At 43.0% G+C, this 20,517-nt stretch overlaps 1 protein-coding gene across 4 annotated transcripts in view; it reads left to right on the top strand.

Annotated features, from left to right (window-relative positions):
- ADARB1 (adenosine deaminase RNA specific B1) overlaps window positions 1-19,478 on the top strand; it is a 109,220-nt gene extending 89,742 nt beyond the window's left edge. For 3 of the 4 annotated variants that reach the window (XM_078871844.1, XM_078871825.1, XM_078871851.1), the window contains 5 exons: window positions 2,501-2,652; window positions 8,181-8,343; window positions 13,032-13,213; window positions 14,219-14,397; window positions 18,307-19,478. In XM_078871844.1, the coding sequence (XP_078727970.1) occupies window positions 2,501-2,652; window positions 8,181-8,343; window positions 13,032-13,213; window positions 14,219-14,397; window positions 18,307-18,483 (853 nt within the window). In that variant the 3' untranslated portion in view covers window positions 18,484-19,478. The remainder of the gene's footprint in view (window positions 1-2,500; window positions 2,653-8,180; window positions 8,344-13,031; window positions 13,214-14,218; window positions 14,398-18,306) is intronic. The other variant, XM_078871834.1, reaches the window with a different exon arrangement.
- Window positions 19,479-20,517: the final 1,039 nt, after the last annotated feature.

Genomic DNA, 20,517 nt, shown 5'->3' with positions numbered 1-20,517 from the left:
ATACTAGTGTCAGAACATTTGCTTTTCATTGTTCCATACTTCGTTTTTTTTTCCTTTCAGTAATTGCGAAGACCTTTAAGTTCCCCTTTCCATAGAGCTGAGAATGGATCAGCTTCAGTCTTTGTCAGCCACTGAAAGTTGGTCGGTTTTTACATTCTGCAGCCAATGTTAAACCAATATTTATACATCAACACGGCAATTTCCAATTGTGCATTCTCAGGCAGTAAAATAACAATTCTTGACGTTGTGGAATAACTTGGGAATGGTATGGCAGCGCCGTTCGTGTTATCCATCAAGGATCTGTCATAGAACAAGCAGCTGACTGTGTTGATGAGTGAGTGTGGGTTGCAGTTTTTCGATGGCGATGTTGGAGTGTTTGCTTGACCAAGTTAAGTATGAAACCAAATTAATATGTTCTTAATATTTACTTGCGATGCATAGAACATTAACAACATCCTGGCATATGCGATCAGGCACACCTGGTATTTGATCTTGCATTGGGCTTCTCCTAGGTCAGCTCAGCCTTAAAAGTGTAGCCTGAACAATGAGCGAACAGCACTGATGAGACAAAGGCAGCTGGGCATAGTGGAGGCCTCACAATCGACGTTCTTGTTCTGCTGTCATTACTTAGTGCTTGCAAACGGCACTCGCCAATACTTTATGTAAGGATAAACAGGGATCTTTGTCATGTGTGTGTTCACATGCAGTTGTTCGTGACAAGCCGATACCATAACACTCCTTACACATGAGAACCTGGTTTTATCTTTCGTGAGAGCTGTGGAATTCCAGCTCGGGATCTCGGTGGAGCTGGATAAGAGCTTTGACAGCATAGTTCGTAAAGCAAACAGTGCCTTGTTGCTAAGCAATGTCTTGTTTGAGATTGTTTTGAAGTATTGTGGGTTTCCTTCTTCACACCTGCGGCTGCTCAGTCTAAACATAGCTCTATGCAACGCTGATGAGTGCTCTGCTCTTGCGCTTTGGTTGTGTTTTTTTTGTTGCAAGAGTGAGGTTGTCGGGGCTTTGCAAGCCGATATAATTCGATTCCATTGCCACAACAGTGAGCTATCGGAGATGACCAAACAAGCGTGTCTCTGTCTCTTTTGGTGGTCTTTGGCCAGTTTTACGAATTCCACATTCCTGTGACAGTCTAATGATAAGAACAATCGCAAAATAATATCTATATAATACATTGCATAATAATGAACGAATATTTTATCTTAATGCAAGTAACATAAATGTATTCACCATTTCATATGTGACTATTGTAACGTAACATATGTAGAACTTCTTTTGCACAGTACGTAGCTAACCGTGCTAATCGGAGGTGCGGGGGGGGACAACAAACTAAACACAAAAAAAACTGTTCTAAAGAAATTAGTTTTCAATCTAGATGATTTAAACGTGTATATAGCTTAGGTGGCTTTCTAATATTGAAAGGAACATCGTTCCAGGCGGCCGCAGAAGCACATTGAAAGCGCTCGATGCAGTGACTGTCTTTGTTCGATGGCTTTCCAAACTTGTGTAGAATGGAGTGTGTATTCACAGCATGTAATATCATATGTATGCTGTACTGTATGTAGATATGTGTAGCAAATACTGGTAGGAACCCACTGGCTCCACCAGCCCACAGGGGATTATTGTGTCCGTCCGTCGTGCAGGGAGGGGCTGGGTGGGGAGGGAGGGGCTGGGTGGGGAGGGTGGGGTGGGGCTGGGTGGGGAGGGGAGGGTGGAGAGGGGCTGGGTGGGGAGGGTGGGGAGGGGCTGGGTGGGGAGGGGCTGGGTGGGGAGGGGCTGGTCACCCCGTGGTGCCCTTATAAAACTCAACGTTTAACCTACTCACGCCGGCTTGTGCACATCCTCACAGTCGGGCATATTTGCGGAATACACCACGCCGCCATTGACCCTGGCCATTGACCGAGCAACCCAACGTTCCTACCAGTTTCCACCGCAGGAATGTTTTGTCAGCCTGCTGGATGGTGGTTGCAGTGTATATTATAATCCACAGTAATTGCATTGCATTATACATGCAGGAACACCTCACTGACTTCAGTGACTCATCTTCAGGAGGTATTGGTTGGAAAGTCTGGAAGATTACTGTTTATTTCCTCACTCTCAATATGGAACAAACACAGTACCTTCAGAAACATCTCTTCCGTGAGAAGGGAGATCACTCAAACTCCACACAGGTAGCCAGGAGGCTATTTGTTCTCCTGATTCCTACACCACATTTCATTGCCCAAAAAGGCTCACAGAATACTGTAGTCCCAGCGCTCCGTGATCCATGCACAGCATGCATCATATGCACTGGATACACTCTGCTTCACCACACGTGGCATATTTTAGAAAATAAAGCGTGGCATTTGACATTACATTGGCGACAAAGGAATCAAATGAACATATGTGATTTGTCCGAGTCAAATATGTAACACTGGGTATTGCTGTACATATATATGTTTTGCACGTATAACATGCGTGAAATGCATTTGTTTCACTTCAACAGTAGCAAGGAAGAGGATAAGCATACGTCCATATTTGTAGCATTGGAGCAGGGAGGCTTCAAGCTGAAGGAAGACATCCAGTTTCACCTCTACATCAGCACATCACCCTGCGGAGATGCTCGCATCTTTTCTCCCCATGAAGCCAGCATGGATGGTAAGAGCTCAGGTTTTTTAAGCATCGGATATCACTTACGTGACCCCAATTCCTATTTCATAGGCAAATAATATTCTATTCTTGCTGTGGATTCCCGTCAGAAATTTTATCCTGAAACTACTGACTTGACACGTGAATATGCAGAGTGTTTGAAAAAGATGGACCCGATTTGAAATCGCTATATCTCTGCAACCACGAACCACCCATGAATGAAACTCTTACCACTTGAAAGGGCGGGGCATAGAGTTTCAAATGATTACCGTGAGATGCCTCTCTCAGCGCACAAACAGCCTCTAGCCTCAGTCATTCGCAAGATGGTGACCTCGTAATACAAGGCCTTTTGCATTCTGCAGTTCAGGAAGACTGAATCCGTTATTGCGGTGCAGCGTGCGTTTCAACGGCGTTTTGGAATTGATCCACCAATGTCAAAGAGTATGGTGGCACAAAAGACCGTGTTTTTGTGCTACCATTAGCGACTAATTTGGATGACCTCAAAAACAGAATCACGGCAGCGGTGACTTCAGTGGAAGAATACACTTTGAGAGGCGTTTGGGACGAATTTAACTATTGTCTCGATGTTGTCCGCACAGCAGGTGGAGGGCACATAGAGCATTTATAAAATGGTTAGTAAAACTTGATAACTCATTAAACCGTTTGCAACTTTTCGTGTAATTGTAACATGTTTCCATCGTGAAATACACTGCTTGAAATTGGGTCTTTTTAAACACCCTGTTTCTACAGTACATTTTAGACATCTGTACACCCTGTATATATAGGGTAAGATTTTTAGATGTAAGCAGGATTATGTTTCAAATACATTCATGTCTTCTGAAAAAAGCCTACAATTTAGGGTATGAAATATCTACCCTGTTATGAATTTAGATGATACATTTCTGTAGCTTGTTCATCCTTGGGATGTTACTTGTAGAAAAACGTGGCTACACAGTCCGCAATGTCACTCTACCGTCACACGTAGCCATTTGTACATCCCATCCACAAAGAATGTATCAGCGTTGTCACCTTACTCAACAACTAGCGTATGTGGGAATATAAAATTTGACATTGTTGTAATTGCCTTGAAACATTTGTACAGGAAGACCTTGTACAGCATCCCCATGGCAACCGAATGGCATGCTGCCCTGGTGTAACGGTCAGCACACTGGACTTCCAATCTAGAGGTTGCCATGGTGGCGAGATGTTAACTACCTCGCCTATTGAGAATAGGTTTTCCCCGTTTTTCTGCCAACAAAACACGTGTTAAGATGTTAAAACACCAAACTGAAACCTTTTACAAGGAATCATGTCTGCATTAACCACAACACTTGTGGTCAGAATGCAAAAAAAAACACACTCTGATAATATATGCATTCTCTTTGACACTGATTGGTCCACACCAGAGACAGCTTTATTTATTTTAGTACTGGCAAAGGAGGTCCCATGATACCTCCCCTGTTATGAAGGAGGTCGTGGGTTCGATGCCGACCCTGACGACTGTATATTTGGAGGTTACATGTCTCTCTCCCCGTGGTCACGTGAATTTTTCTCCGGGTCCTCCCGTATTTTTCCCTCCACATTTAGAAACGTGCGTTTGTAGTATTTGTCTGCTATAAATTTCCACGCGATAAGCCACTTGATTGAGCTATCACTTGCGATGGCCAGATCGCTTCTGAAAAATTGCTATATGGCTCAGTGTGCCTTACCTGGTATAATATTTAAAAACAAATTTTAGTTTGATTTGTTTATTCTTGCACAGCAGATGACATTAATAATGCGCATTTCTTGAATCACTTCCACACCCACCCCACCACCCCGCATCTGTCCACCCAGCAGTACAAATGGATTCGCATGCAGGTGATCGATCGGCTGGTTGCATGTGGTGGGGTAGAGTGTGGCTACGACCACCTCTTTCAAGACGTTTGGTCAGCGTGGACGAGTGGGCCAAATACCGTCTAGAAGGGTTCGCTGCAGCTCCCACTAGCGGAGGCCTATATGCCAGCAGTCACGTGAGCAGGCAATTTGCAGGGCTGCGCTTTTACATGTTTTACGTGAACGGCTTAACACTTGACGTTCAAAGTAGGGCAGATAAATAGGATCATTGCTTTCTGTTAAAAGGTAGAGTCGATGATGATTATGTCGTGGTGTTTATGGCCTCTGCTTGCACACCACTGGCAGTCTGTTGAGTTGTTATTGAGTAAACAAAGTCAGTGTCTGCAGTAGGGTTGACACCTGTCCAGCAACGGGCATCTGCGTTCGTGCGGCAGGAATTAATTTGCACCGAGAACTGGTACCGGTATTGTGTTGAACTTTGTTACAGGAGACTGCACAGGTTTGATAGTCGTAGGCTGACTTACAGCATGTCTGGGTTTCGTTTGTGAGAAAGGTGGCATTGGGGCCACACTCATCTGCTTTGGTAACTCTGAGTCCACGGTAGAAATGCCACGTTTTGGAAGGCGGTGGGCAGTCTCTCTTCCATAGGGCGACCGCTGTTGACTTCCCACAAAGCGGTAATCATGTCGTCGGCAAGGATTTGAGTCTAAACTGTTTAATTTCTTGGCTTTTGGATGTGATTCAAAGCCTTCAGCCACAGTGACACGCAGCATGGGTATTATCTGAGACAATAAGCAGCATCTGGGGACAGGTCTTGCCCTCAAAATGTTTAGCTCTGTGCTGGCAGTACATTTCTTGCAGATAACTTTATATTTAATGCTGTTGAACGTCATATAGTAATAAAAATATCAAAAGTGTCTAAACGTAGCTAAACTACGTTGCATAACTTGGAACCGTTAGCACAAGAATGAGGGGAGAATACAAAAATAAACAGAACTCCTTCAAAGTAAAAAGAAAAACGAGTACTTTTAAAAATCCTTTCCAAAGCTTGCTATTAGAAACTCGTGATGGCACATAAGGGGGCAATAAGTCGATTTTAGCAATAGGACAAAATAACATTAAAGAATGCATTTATATTGCACTTCTTAAAATGTTTAGTCTAGGTCATAACTTACACCAGATACTATGATTGGAAGCAGCAATTCTGCGACTTCTGCCAGCTTTGAGAAGTAAACTAATATTACAATTTAATACTCATTGTCACGTGAGACAAATGGACAAACCCACAGGAAAATAAACTCCCGGCTAATGTGTCCACGCAACTCTAGAATAACATCTTACGCCTGTACATGTAATTTAACCTCTGCAGATAATATTGCATTCGTACATTTGTTATCAATGTTTACTATCACATTATTACGTTGATGGGATTTTCATGAATAAAGCTGTAAAAAAAAGAGGTCTGACGTCATGCAATCCTGTTTGTGGCCACTGAAGGGCAGCAGTCTCTCGTCAGTGCCGGATTAAGCTAGTGAGGGCCTGTAGCATATGTTAAAAAGGGGCCATAAATAAATAATGAAACACATAAATATAAAAATACTATTTTTTTACATGAAAAGTAAAGTAATTGTATTTTTTCATTTGCTATACAGCCAGATAATACGACAGATCGCTAACCTTAAATACCCAGTCGTTCGTAAAAGTTGAAGGCGGTATAGTACTATGGTAATAGAGCAAGTGCAGAATTACTGAACCGGAATTGATAGCTTGAAAGCATTTAGCGCGGGGCCCTTGAAAGTGCGGAGCCCGTAGTATTTGTAGCTACTTTTGCTACTAGAATAATCCGGCACTGTCTCTCGTACGTACGAATAACTCCTCAACACACTGTTGGTTATTATATTGTTGTAAATAAAAAATGACTCCAATGAGGGAGAGTGGACCGGCTTGACTCAGAGATCAGTGCCGAGCTGAGTTTAAATTTGGTAAATCCCCTGCGATGAAACTGGATTCTTGAGTGTAGCAAACCTATGGTCTCAGCCCAGCCATCGATAACTGCGCACACACGCACAAAATCACATTTGGTTTTGCACTTAATTTCGTTGCATTCCAGCCTGGAGAGTTAAAACTATGTCAGTTTGTCACGTGATGAAAAAAAAATATTATAGTAGGGTGGATGGGAAAGTGCTGCCCTCTAGTACCCGAGTATGCCTAAGAGGTCACTTGAAGGGATCTCAAATGTAGATTTGTGATTTCTCTTTCCGAAAACCGCTCTCTAACATGGACTGATGCAGTGCTCTCAGATAGTTGCAAATGCATTCTGTGTCACATGACACGATGGAACTCGCAGAATCGTCTCAAACTTGGGGGGGGGGGGGTGGGGGTAGGACGAAAAGAAATGTACCCCCAAGTGGGTTATTGTATATCTCCATACTACCTCCAGTCTCTCACATGCAGGTGCACTTATGTAAGAGACTAGTTGAATGTGTATGCGTAATTATAACCACTTATTTGTTCACGTTATTATGTTTTTCACGCGATAACTTAGAGATGTTCAGCCGTACAAAAATCATCCCAATTCATATACATTGCTTCCGATTACTTATATTATGTACATTTTCATATCATCTTCTGGGTAGGGTCCTCAAATTGAGACATACATCTTAATGGCCTCTTCTATAATTTTTGTTTCTTCTATTGCATCGGTCATTCTTGTAAAACAGCTCATGGCTGAATGTTTATTATCTGCCTCAACAAATGAAAAACAAACACACAAACTATGATGACTTGCCAATAAGCTCTGAGTTTGACAAACTATTAATATTGCTCATCTGGCATGCAACTCCTGGTTTCCATTCAGCCAAATGGATGAACTGAATTAGAGGCAAACGCATTATGTTATTGCCGATGCGCTGTGCAATTCCCATATTCATTGGCTTTGAAGTGGCCAGGATATGTTACATAAATCAGTTTGGTGACCTATCAGTATGGATTGTTAAGATGAACTTCGGATGTCATTTTGAGTTTTCTACCGGTCCTCTGTTTCCCTTCCACATCCAAGCAAACAATCCCTCCTCAAAAAAAAATAAAACCTTGATACTCGGTCAGAATTTATTTATTGCGTGGGATGTTATTGTTTTGCTTGATCCTCGTTGAAACTCCAAAATCTGCAGCAAACAGCAAAGAGTTACAACCCGTGGATAACGGGATGAAGTGCACATCACACGGAAACCCATGGAAAAACAGGGGTTGTAGATAAGAATACTGCAGATATCATGGCAATTCTGCCGTGTAGCATTCCGTGAAATGTCGATGTGTTACCAAATGGTTCATGATTTATGTGCAGTGCAGTGAATATATATACAAAGAGAAAGATCCCCCGCAGTGCCTTAACGGACTGTTGGGCCAATTGCTGTCAGTGAGCAAATATCAAGGCCGGCACGGCACACGAGGGGGTAGGTGACCAGCACCATGCACAGCTTACCTTTAGTTCCCCAGTGGTGATGTTTATCCACCACACAAGGTACTGATTTGAGGCTGAGTCGACCTAGGGGATGCCCAGGACTAGTTCAGAAAATCGTCAATGCTGTTGGCCGTGATTGGGAATCGATCTCAGGTTCATAGCGCAAGCGCGCTAACCGCTACACAAACACGAGCACATAAAGCCGTGCATATATACATGTTTTTTGTTCGATAAAATGCAGGTGACAAGCACCCCAACAGAAAGGCCCGCGGGCAACTGCGTACAAAGATCGAGTCGGGAGAAGGGACCATCCCCGTGCGGGCGAGTGGCGCTGTGCAGACGTGGGATGGTGTGCTACAAGGAGAGCGTCTTCTCACCATGTCCTGCAGTGACAAAATCGCCAGGTACGCATCATCACCATCATTATTATTATTAACTAACGATAACAAACTATTTTTATTTATTTTACCAGGTAAGGTCTACTGAACTGCGTGGCTCTTTTGGAGAAGCGACCTGGCCGCAAATGATAGCTCAACGAAGCGGCTTTATCGTGTGGAGATTTATAGCGGCCAAATGTTCTGAACGCATGTTTCTAAAAACGCATGATTGATTACGCTTGCTCACCCCGGAAAGCCTCACTGAGCTTCAGTACTCTTTGGTTGGAGGATCCTGCCGAGATGTAACAGTCAGCGGCCATGTGGTAGCATGTATGTACGCACACGTGTTGAATTTATTTTGCACTGTACATAGCCAACCGTGCCAATGAGTTCTAAAGAAATTCGTTTTCAATCTAGATTCAAAAGTACACAGCTCCAGTGGCTTCCTAATATCAGAAGGAGGAGCGTTCCAGATGGCCGCATAAGCGCATCTGAAAGTGCGCGAAGCGGTGACCGTTTTTGTTCCATGGTTAGCCAAAAGCCGCTGCCAGGATGCTGCTGCGTGTAAAGCTGCACGGCTTCGGCAGCAGTCCAGCCGCTGGGTTTGATTGCCTATTTGTACGAATTGGAGCACGCACACACGCGTCCTTATTTCTGGCAACTCAAAAAATGAAAATCCAGCAAGCAGACATGACCGTGGGGATTATCGCTGGATCACTAAAAAAAAAAATTCTCGGGACATCAGGAAATCACATCGGAGCCCAGGTAATCATTCAAGCAGTTATACCCGACAACTTGGGCCACACTGAAACACATCCAGCATACGCACGTGTTGGGCTGTACGTGTCCAGGTGTTCACTCGTGCATTCTGTGACCACGCACCCCGTGATGCATTCACCCACGCTGTTGCGTGACTCTGAGTGCCCACGTGCCCTGTGTATGTAGGCAGCATACGAGTGCTGTACGCATGCAAACCAGTCAAGTGAGGCGGTGCCTGATTCACGTTCAGCGAGTCGTGAGTTCAAATCCGAGCGAGGGATTGATCGGATTTGCCCATCGTACCACTTGGATTGATAAAATGAATGTCCACTTTGTGCAAAGCCAATATGTCTTAAACTATAGAAAGACTGGTGCCTGCCATAGGAACGTGTAATTTCCACCTCTAAATTATAGGGCTACTGATGGATATCAATACTTCATGCGGAGTATTGATATCTATCAGATTAAAGGGGAAAAACTTATTCTGATATTAATACCGTCCTCATGCTTTTTTGGGCATGGAGACAATTGTATTTTACTGACTCTTTTAGACTCCGCTTCCCATGTTGACAACATATTTGTTGCATTTTTTTTTCTAAAGGACGCAAATCCGCCTTACAGTTGGCTTTACCAGAGTCACCAATTGTGATAGAGCTGCCTGGTGAATGGGTCCCTTTATTGGAGAAGCAATCAGGAGATATGGCCGGATCTCCCGCGGTTAAAGCAGGGTGTGTGGTGGCATCAGCTTGCACCGAAGATTTAATTGGCCATTTTGGGGGTCAGAGGTGACCAAGAGGCCAGCTGTTTCCATCCTGCTGCTTTCCGAGCTCCCTGCCTGGAGGGGAGGGTAAAGATCTGCTCAGACTGGGCATGGTCATTGGGGGGAGGGGGGGGCAACTTTCCACTCATGGGTGATGTTCAGCATACTTGAAGAAAAAAACTAAATGTTGATTACATTGATGCATAATCACATGGTAAAATTATTCATTAAAACGTAATACAGTCACAATTAGCTAATTGTTTACGATTTCACATTTAGGAATGAATAAGACAAAAATCATCCTTGTGTAGTTTCATCCGAGTCACTGACCATCACCATGAAGCAGAGGTGAAAGGCTGAGGTTCACTGGATTTTCAAGGTTACAGAGACAATCTGGCGGACTTGAAAAGCTTATTTTGTTTATTTTAGAAGATAAATGTAAAATAAATGTGAAAAAATGAAAGCGAAAAGAGTTCGCATACCACAAGTACTAAACTCTTTAACATTGAATTTTTATATTTCATGCCACATCGACATATGTTACATCTTAAATTCACAACACAGTAATACATGAAATAACATGATCCATTTATACTGTTTACACTCAACTGTTGCATTTTATGTCGTCGGGCTTTTTTTCTATTATCCATTATCCTTCAACAACCCAACTTTTTTTTGCATAATGAAATCGGTAGGACATTCATTCAACATCAAACAATTTCCCTGCCTAAGAGTACAGACAAGATAGCGAGGGTTTGTGCTTTTAAACGCATATCAATATTCCACACTTTGATCTTTGAAAAAGAACATTAGCAAGCACTGCACATTGACAAGCTCGAGTCAATGAACTCGAGGTGTGTGAAAGCAAATTTACACCGTCTTCTTGTATTTCGATAAACTGTTGTCATGGAAGCTCTTCAACGCGTGCAACATTAATGTTCTTTTATCATCGTCATCATCAGGCACGATCTATCCACCTATTTATGAAGGCCTTCTCATGCTATCACCATTCCTGACGATCCTGTGATGCCGTAATCCATCCTACTCCTGTACGTGAACCAATCTCATTGCTCCACCTCCGATGGATGTTTCCATCATCTCTGGTCTGTTCCCTGATGTGGCTGCCATTCGTGTCGTCTGATGGCTAACATTATTTTGGGTGATGTGCTCTGTCCCAGTTCACCCTCTGTGTCAACTGCGGCCATTAAGGACCGAATTAATGACGGGTTGCATTTGTTCATGCCATCAACCATCATTTGCAAATAATGGGATACATTTTTTACTTGTTCCTATCACGTGGTAAAACCTGTCATTAGCAGGAAGACCCTGGTATCTAACTTTGTGCTGTCATCTACTCTCCACTAGGCAATCGGATGGATCAGACTCCGATACAACACGTATTCCATTGAAAAGTAAAAATGAGGTCACAGTGCATGGATTCATCAACAATAATTTTCAGTGAATTGTATTGACCGAGCGTGGATATCAATGTGACTCGATCAATATAAGACGTTTATATGTGTATGTGCATTTGCATATGTGCATATATGTGAACTGAAATGTGCGCGTGCATACATGTGCATTGGCATGTTTGCACATGTGTGCATGTATGTGAATGCAGTGCTGCATATCTCTATATTTTATTATTGGTATATATCTATGTACTGTCGAGAGCGGAAGTGGAGTGGTTAGCACACTGCGCTATGAACCCGGCGACCTGGGTTCAATTTCCGCTCAAGGCCACCACTAGTAACGATTATCTGAACTGGTACTGGGCCTCTCCTAAAATGAGGGAGACAAAGGCGGCCGGCCGTGGTGCTGGCCACCCACCTCCTCGTGCGTCGTGCTTGACTTCATAGGTGCTCCCAAACAGCACTTGTCCCAACAGTCTATTAAGGCTACACGGGGGATCTTTGTCTTAGTAAAAATGTCTACAACATACATACAGATATGCATACCCCTGCCTTCATAGGTGCTCCCAAACAGCACTTGCCCCAACAGTCTGTTAAGGCTACATGGGGGATCTTTGTCTTAGTAAAAATGTCTGCAACATACATACAGATATACATACACAGTACTGCGCCCTGCATGTGCACACGGCCTTTTGTTTATTTATTCATTCGTAAGTTTCGAATATTTTTTGGATTCTAATAGGGGTCGCCAAATCGTAAAGGTTGAGAAAGACTCGTTCAGTATATTGCATTGCAATGCACAACACACTGACTATGATGTCTGACCGTGAGGAATGGTGACAACACGGGGAAGCCTTCATCCAACAGTGGATGGATAACTACTGATCGTGGTGATGACGCAGGTGGCACTGTGCATGAACTCCTTTTTTATACAGTACTGAACATTAGTTCACATTTTTTAGTCCGATTCAAATTTTGTTTTGAACTGCTTTTCTGCAGATGTGGTGGAAAATTGCCAAATTGGCATTGAATAGAAAAAATAAGGCAATGTTCCCGACCGATATAAGTGGAAATTCCCTGTCCGTCAACGCACAAATGTATCCCGTTAGGTTATGCAATCTGGCCAGGTAGCTTAGAGGTTTCCATGGTACAATGGTTGGGTACAATTGACTTGCAATCCCAATGCACGCTGTATAGATTCTATCTCCAGGTTCGGCAGTTGAAACAATTGGCCAATTTTCTTAACTTCCCTTGCCTCTGTCCACCCAGCGTTATACGTGGGTATACCGCAGTTAGTCCTGCATGGTGGGGTAAAGTGTGGGTACACCCACCTCGTCCGAGGTGTCTGGTCAGCATGACGGAGGAGACAAAATCCACTTTAGCGCTCCCGTCCGCCAGCAGTGGAACGAGTGAGCAATTGTAGGACTGCACATTTTACCTTCACGTGGACTGCACAAGACCTCAAATTGAATGCAGAGCTGGATAAATTCACAGCACAAATTCACCATTGCCACGGTGGCATGTGACATCAGCAGTGGTATCTGGGTTAATGCTGGGAGTACTCGAATGCGAGAGCGCTAACCCGGCATTGTTGCAGCAGCCGTGTAAAGAAGAACGCCTTGGGCCTGCTTTTAAAACCGTGGGGATGCAGCCGCACAAAGAATGGCTCAGAAGCAGCCTGGATACGGCATGCAATTAACGACGTGCCTATGGAAAAAAAGGCATTAGGAGTGATAATCAATTTTTTTGTGTTTAACTCTTTTGTGTATTCGTGTGTGCGTCAGGTGGAATGTGCTGGGCATACAAGGCTCCCTGCTGAGCCACCTGATGAAGCCCATCTACCTGAACAGCATTATCCTGGGCAGCCTTTACCACGGCGAGCATCTGTCGCGCGCTGCCTACCAGAGGATCTCCGACATTTGGGACCTTCCTTCACCATACAAGCTCAACCGGCCCATGCTCAGTGGTGCACTTCAGATACTCCAACTCGACGCCGTTATTAATATATTGACACTTTCACTGTCTTAGGTTTTTTTGGTAAAGTCACGTAGGTAAAAAATAAAATTATAAATGAAAATAACTCAATAAAATCACGACGTTTCAGAGGCAACAGAAGTCTCCGTCTTCAGGTGGGACCGTCACAGCCAAATTTACACTTGATACAATAAATTTGGCTGTGACGGTCCCACCTGAAGACGGAGACTTGTGTTGCCTCCTAAATGTCGTGATTTAATTGAATTATTTTCATTTATTATTATTTTATTATTATTATTTTTTACCTACGTGACTTTACCGAAAAAACCTAAGAGTATGAATCCTTGCAGTCACGAAAGCTTCAAATCTAGAACTTTCACTGTCCTTTGTCTTGGAGGCTTTTGTTAAATGTTAACTAAACTGATTACAGATGAGTGGAGGCTTCCACAATGGCTTAATGTTTAATGTTATTTTCAAAGTACAATGCAATCTAATGACTTTGATTGCTTTTGTTCTTGTGTTTTTCAAGTTGGATTCTAGTTGTGTTGTTTTTATCTCGTGAAAATGAGCACTGTACTGTGACTTTAGGCACTGTTTATGCATCTGCTGCGGTTATGTTCGCCAACTCGGGACAGTTGAGAAAATGTAGCAATGATGGGATGGCCACATTTCCTCAACTGTTATGAGGGTGGTGGTCGAAATGACACAATGGTCGGGGTACGGTGTGCATGCAATATGGCACACCTTTTCGCGTTGTTAAATCATCTTTAATGTTTAGATTTTGGACATATGCTAATCCGATAACACTACTGCTTGCATGCGATGCGTTCCATGGCGGTGTGTTCCTTTTGGGTTTGGTAGCTTCATTTTCGCTCTCAGCGTTTTCAAGTACTGCTTGTTTTTGACGCTGAAATACGCCGGCTTTATAAAACACCGCAAAATGTATATAAAACGAAAACGCTGTTGTCAATGTATTTTGTGCTTTTCCTGTGTGTAGGCATTAGCAATGCAGAGTCCCGTCAGGCTGGGAAGGCCCCAAGTTTCAGTGCAAACTGGAGCCACGGCGATGGGAGCCTGGAGGTGATCAATGCCACCACGGGGAAGAATGACCTGGGCCGTGCATCGCGTCTCTCCAAGCATGCCTTGTTTTCACGCTGGCTACGAGTCAACAGAAAGGTGAACACATGTCTGTGACCTCAACACTCGGGACATTATGTCTGTCACCGTTGAAACGTGTGATTGACCCCATTCATTATTGATTCAGTGAAATCAATATCATTTTGACTTGCAATATTGACTGCCCTAAAGTCGACTTCAAGTTGACCTAATTTGCATTGATACAATTTTAATTGACTCTTTAAAATTACAATAATATCAGGTGTTATATCGTTGCTTGCAGCTTGCTTGCTTTTTGAGATAACATTATTTACTGAACTCGTATTCATACTTTCCCTCGATATTGAGCCATTTCACATGGCTGCGTTTTGCTAAATTCTAAACAATTCATTTCTGAACGTTATTCTTTTGCACATTATGTTTATACGCAGTCAGAGCAATTAAAATGAGATCATGATCTCGTTAAGTAGACCAAATTTGTAATGAAAAAGGCACATATTGCACTATAAACATTTATTTGAAACACATTTGGGTGTGAAATGAGGTGGAGGGTAATGCAGTGTTTAGTGAACTACTCTGGTGACTTGAGTTCAATTGAACATCAATGGCCAGTGGCACCGGATCTGGTGCAAGGACTCCATTTTCACCAACCCACAAACCTCTCCCACACAAGGAGTTGTGAATAAATGAATCTGAAAAACACAAACATCTCAAAGCAAGTGTGAGTTTGTGTTTTACTCATATTTCTGATTAAACATTAAAGTATATACTTTGATTATTTCGGTAAAGTCACGTAGGTGAAAATAAAAAATAATAACAAATAATAAAAATAAAAATAGAATAAAAATGAAAATAACTCAATTAAATCACGACGTTTCGGAAGCAACACAAGCCTCCGTCATCAGCTAGGACAGCCGCAGCAAGAAATAATTTGCTGGAGTGTACAAGAGCTGCTCGTAACAAGATATTATATAAGGCAAGAGGGGGGGAGGAGCCACCTACGTGACTTCACCGAATGAACCAAAGAGTATGGATCCTTGCAGTCACGAAAACCTCAAATCTAGATTTTAAGGATATAGTTAAGGGGCCTGAGAATGAAGCTCTCCTGGTACTTAAGGGCTGCGGTATTAGCTAATTTACCAGAAGGTGATCCACATTTATGAGTGGTCATCTCTGTTGGGACAGTGATAGCGGTAGAAATGTGGTGGGTGATTTCTTCATATCACCATTGTTTATTAACCATTTAATTTGCCATGTAAATTAAATCAGGTAAAACCCAAAAAAATTTGATTTTCAGATTTAGCTTATTCGGTTCCCCATACATTTCTGTGTAGGTTTTTGTGGTGTGCTGTATAGCTACCTCTCCGTTGCGTTCTCAAATCACTAAGAACTATAGTATCGCGAAGAAATATAATTATGTAGATGGTCCTATATGCTTAAATGCACAATCTTTTTTTTGTATCTGCATTAAAACTTTTTTACATTTTAACGTTAAATGGTAGTAAGATCTTTATTATTAAACATTGATAAATATGAAATATGAAGGTGTTAGTGCAATATTTGATAACAGAAGACTCTTTTAATACATTGCTATGTTTCTTACAAAGTTAAAATTACATTCAGCGTTACGTACAGAGGCCATTATTGTATTTTACGGTTCATACATTTGAAAAGCAACGGGGTGTAAGTCTACATGTGTCGAATACTAAATCTGTGCCGTTATCTTTTATTATTGCTCAGTATTTATTTACAGTTTAAACCATCATTTTCCCCGAAATGTGTTTCGCCATTTTATTTCTGTCTATATGGAAAATGTGCGATGATGGTAGCCAGGTGATATACCAAAGGCGTCCATTTTAGCATTTCAGCCCCCCCCCCCTTCACCACCCAATCTCCTGACAAAATAATATTCTTTTTTCACGAGAGAGCAACCCCAGAGGTTGACACTGTAGAACTACTCCTGAGGCGTGATTCATGTGCACTTGTAGCCCTTTTCCACTCGCACATCTAAGCCGAGCCAGCACGGGGCCGACACTACACGAGTCTTTTTTTTTTACCCACTGGCTATTTGCCGTGTTGTGCCGGAATAGCATCGACGGACACTAGCCTCCTGAAAAGACATCTGAATCTGGTTTGGTGCCAGCAAGGCAGGGACGTGAGGGACGCGGCTAATGACGTGCCCACTGCGTTGTCATGCCAGTCGGTCCACTCAAGCACAGCGTCACCATCCCACCTGCACGCATCTCAACTCACTCGTGTGCCAAGCCAGCGGCACGGCTCGGGCCCCGCGGTGAATGCGTTCACCTAACGCCTTCTGAGCTGCGCTGGGCTGGCTCGACTCAGTTCTCCGATGGAAAATGAGGAATTAGAAGCGGATTCGAGGCTTAACGTGAGCAAGATTTGCTCACGAATGGCCAAGCTTACGACTGCTGACGATGTGTGGCGTCATCCGTCCTGCCTTGGATATCACGGTGGAGTCGGCAGGGAAATACCACGAAAACATTCCAGCCAGACCCATGCCAGCCGGATCCTGAAATAAGCAGAACCTATCAGGGATGGGATTTACATGTTTCATGGAGTGTCTGTGCTGTACATGCCATAAACTCAGATGCACACATACACAATTTCACACACTCGCACAACGTAGACGCAAAGTTCCAGACGACCGCAGAAGCGCATCTTTGAGCGCGCGATGCAGTGATCGTCATTGTTTCGATGACCAGCCAAATGCCTCTCTGTAATCCAGTCGCCAGAGGGCGCTCAACTTCCAAGCTTCTTTCAAGTGCGCAGAACAGACTTCACAGCCGGGCAAAGCCAAGAGTGACACACATACGTGTGTCTACGGGTTGTTTGTTAATGTATCCGCGACTGAGCTGACATCAGCAACGTGTCATCTTTGAGATGACGGTTTGATTACCGTGCGCCTGGGTATTCGAACCTTGGTTGTTGTTGTTTGACTTGCATCCCACTGGGATTTTTTCACACAGCATTGGTGTACGGTGCTTTTTCTGGAATATTTTGCTGTTTTTTCCTGGATTTTCTGTTCGCACATAGTCACATAGTCACTTTAAGATGTTTTCTTGTTCATGTTTTTGTCTTTTGTTTGTTGCGGTTGCACCCGATTTAAGAGCCGAATGGCTCACAGGGCTATACCTAATAAATGAAACTGAGATCTCGGTGTTGCAGAATCACCGAGCATGCGCAGTGTTGCACGCCTGCAACCCGGTGCTTGGTGGATCATGGGACCTCCCTTGTCAGTATATCAAAATATGATAATCGGTTTCACCCTTTCTGGCAATAAAGCTGTTGTGTTAAGATGTTAAAACACCAAACTGAAACCTTTTGCAAGGAATCATGTCTGCATTGACCACATATACTTGTGGTGAACATTCAAAAAAAAATATGCGCTGATAGGATAAGTATATAAACTATCAGACCATGTTTACATGTTCACCACCAGTAATGTGGTTAATGCAGACATGATTCCTTGCAAAAAGGTTTCAGTTTGGTGTTTTAACATCTTAACACCTGTTTTATTGCCAGAAAGGGTAAAACCTTATTATTATATGCTTGGTGGATGTTGCAGAGTTTATTAAATGGGAGATTCCAAATCTGCAAGGCGCTTAAGTGGTCATTAGCAAGTAGGTAATATTAAGGTAATATTAAGGAATGTTCCTGCCCTGCTTATGTATGCACACATTTCCTTCACGTTTTGGATTTCCACCAATATGCAAAATGCTCTTTCAGGAATATATGAAAGAGTTGTAAGATGCCGCGGGACTTTCCTGCATATATAACTTATATAATAAAACAAATATATAATGTGGTTCTCTTACAAGAGTTGTAAATCCCCCTGAGCCACTTAGCCATCTGTATTTAAAAAAAAAATCTGAAATCGTTTCACACGCTACCATCACTGACTGTCCTATTTCCATGTTTTTTGTTCTCTCATTTATTTTGTTTTATCAGCTAAATACTCGCATTGACCTCAAGGGGAAGAGAATGAATGTTTACAGCGAAGCAAAGCTGGCAGCTGAGGGCTACCAAGGAGCCAAGCGTCAGCTCAACCGGGCCTTCCACAAGGCGAGCTTAGGAGCCTGGGTGAAGAAGCCCATTGAGCAAGACCAGTTCTCACTCGCTGTGTGATGGGGCTCTTGCGTCCGCCGCTTTCTACTCGACGTCTGTGAAAAAGAGCTTGAAAGCTCATCGGATTCCTCCTGTATGAATATAAAGATTCTTATTCTGCTCGTGTGTTCTATGTAATTACTGTAATTGCATTTTTGGCACACTTATGACTGTACACTTATCTGTGTTATAAACGCATATTTACAGTGCCATTATTAACATATAATGGAATCGCCATTATTAACATATAATGGCATCGCATTACCATTTAAAGATATGCAGTTTATAAAATTAATGGACATGCAAATTGTGCAACACGCCATGATCAGAATAGCAAGAGAGACATTTTGCTCTGATATGAGTCGTGGGGGGGAGGGGGGGATGCCAAAATATGAATAGTCCCCTAAAAGGTTTCATTGTATTGGTAAAAAAAAAGAAAACTCATGTTTCAATAATTGAAAATAAACGTAAAATATTTGCATAAAAAAGTAATTTTATTTAGCTAGCATTGCTATTGATTTAAATTATTAAGACTTGCCTGTATTTGTAGACTTTTACTTGTATATTTTGAAGACATAATAATACTAGAGTAGTGTACGGTGATACCCAAAGAAGACATTGTGTGATGCTTTGTAGCACGAATGAAATCCCTCAATGTTTTACCTAACCCACGTGTGCGCTTCTATGACGCTTTCCTAGCCAATGTCTCCCGTCTCCATACGCCTGTTGTAGAAACGCATTTTTTTTTGTAAAATTGTATTTTTAACTTTTTTTTTGTCCGTGTGGTGATGGCGAACGTGTTTTCAAAATGAGCCCTTGACGTGTGCAGCGTTCAAGCCTGAATGAATATAAAATGACCAACAGGTGGCATTATTTTAATTTGTGTGGAGTTTATTCTAGTTGCCACACGGATGGTCCCGTTAAGACAGTTTGCCCGATTATTCGCGAGGGCAGATCCGTGGTGTGAGCACATCAAAACAAAAACATCGACATTGCAGAGAACGAGTGCAGCCGGGGTCCTTAAGGAATATTGCGCAACTTACAAACGAGGTGTTAAACGGTAACAGCAAATAGGTAGTTGATATATATGAAAAGCAGGGTTATTGATATTTGCTCCTGAATTCTGCGGCGCGTTTTCTAAACACGGCCAAATATGCCAAGAATAATTCCTCCTGAAAGGCGAGTTGAGAGACCCGTCGAGGCTTTTCTAGTTAAATAACATTTACGAATAAATCCGTAGTTTAAATTGATGCAAGGTTATCGAACTTGTTTCCACTTAGAAACATGCCGTTTAGATTATTTGGCTGTGATAAATGTCCAATCGATAAGCCACTTCGTTGAGCTCTCGTTTGTGATAGCCGCCAGATCGCTTCTGAAAAAGAGCTGTTTCGCTCAGTGGACCTCATCTGGTAAAATAAAAGTGTATAATAAAAAAAAGGTTTAGCTGGACTCAACAGCCCGTAGGCTCATTGTGATATCATCGTTTCGATTTCACTTTTGTACTGGGGGAACAATGTATAAAGCTGGCATAGTTTATGGCAATTAAACAACATTACGTTCAAGTCTGCACGTCTTAATATGATATTCAACGTCGTTTTAGAGGCATGGGTGTTGTGGGTTACACTGCAGAAAAACATGCACAAGTGTAGTGGGTTCGAATTAGGTGCACACACACGCAGCCTGGAGGCAACACTATTTATTAACGGTAAGTAATATAACACTGTACATGAGGTGGTGACCACCTTCCTCAACTCACTAACACTCTGGAACGCGACACAGACTGGACCAGGCAGGCAACGGCCTGCCTGGCCCAGGACGACGACCCATGATGTACAGTACAACAGCCTCGCTCTGCGTTCACACCACGCTTATATCTGCTTTTGCGTGGCTGGCTCCGCCCTGGCGTGGCTGGCTCTCTTCAGGCCACGCCTCCCTTCCCAGGACACGCCTCACTTCCCCCACCTCTGGGAAGGTCCGGATCCCTCCACCACGTGACCCCCCAGGCACCCCCTTGGGGCCCCCAGCCTTCGTACAGGCCGACACAGTAGTGACCGT

Source organism: Lampetra fluviatilis, chromosome 2 (genome assembly GCF_964198595.1).
Source record: "Lampetra fluviatilis chromosome 2, kcLamFluv1.1, whole genome shotgun sequence".
NCBI classification, from domain to species: Eukaryota; Metazoa; Chordata; class Hyperoartia; order Petromyzontiformes; family Petromyzontidae; genus Lampetra; species Lampetra fluviatilis.
The sequence above is the reverse complement of the archived record's forward strand: the minus strand, read 5'-3'. Positions and strand labels throughout refer to the sequence as shown.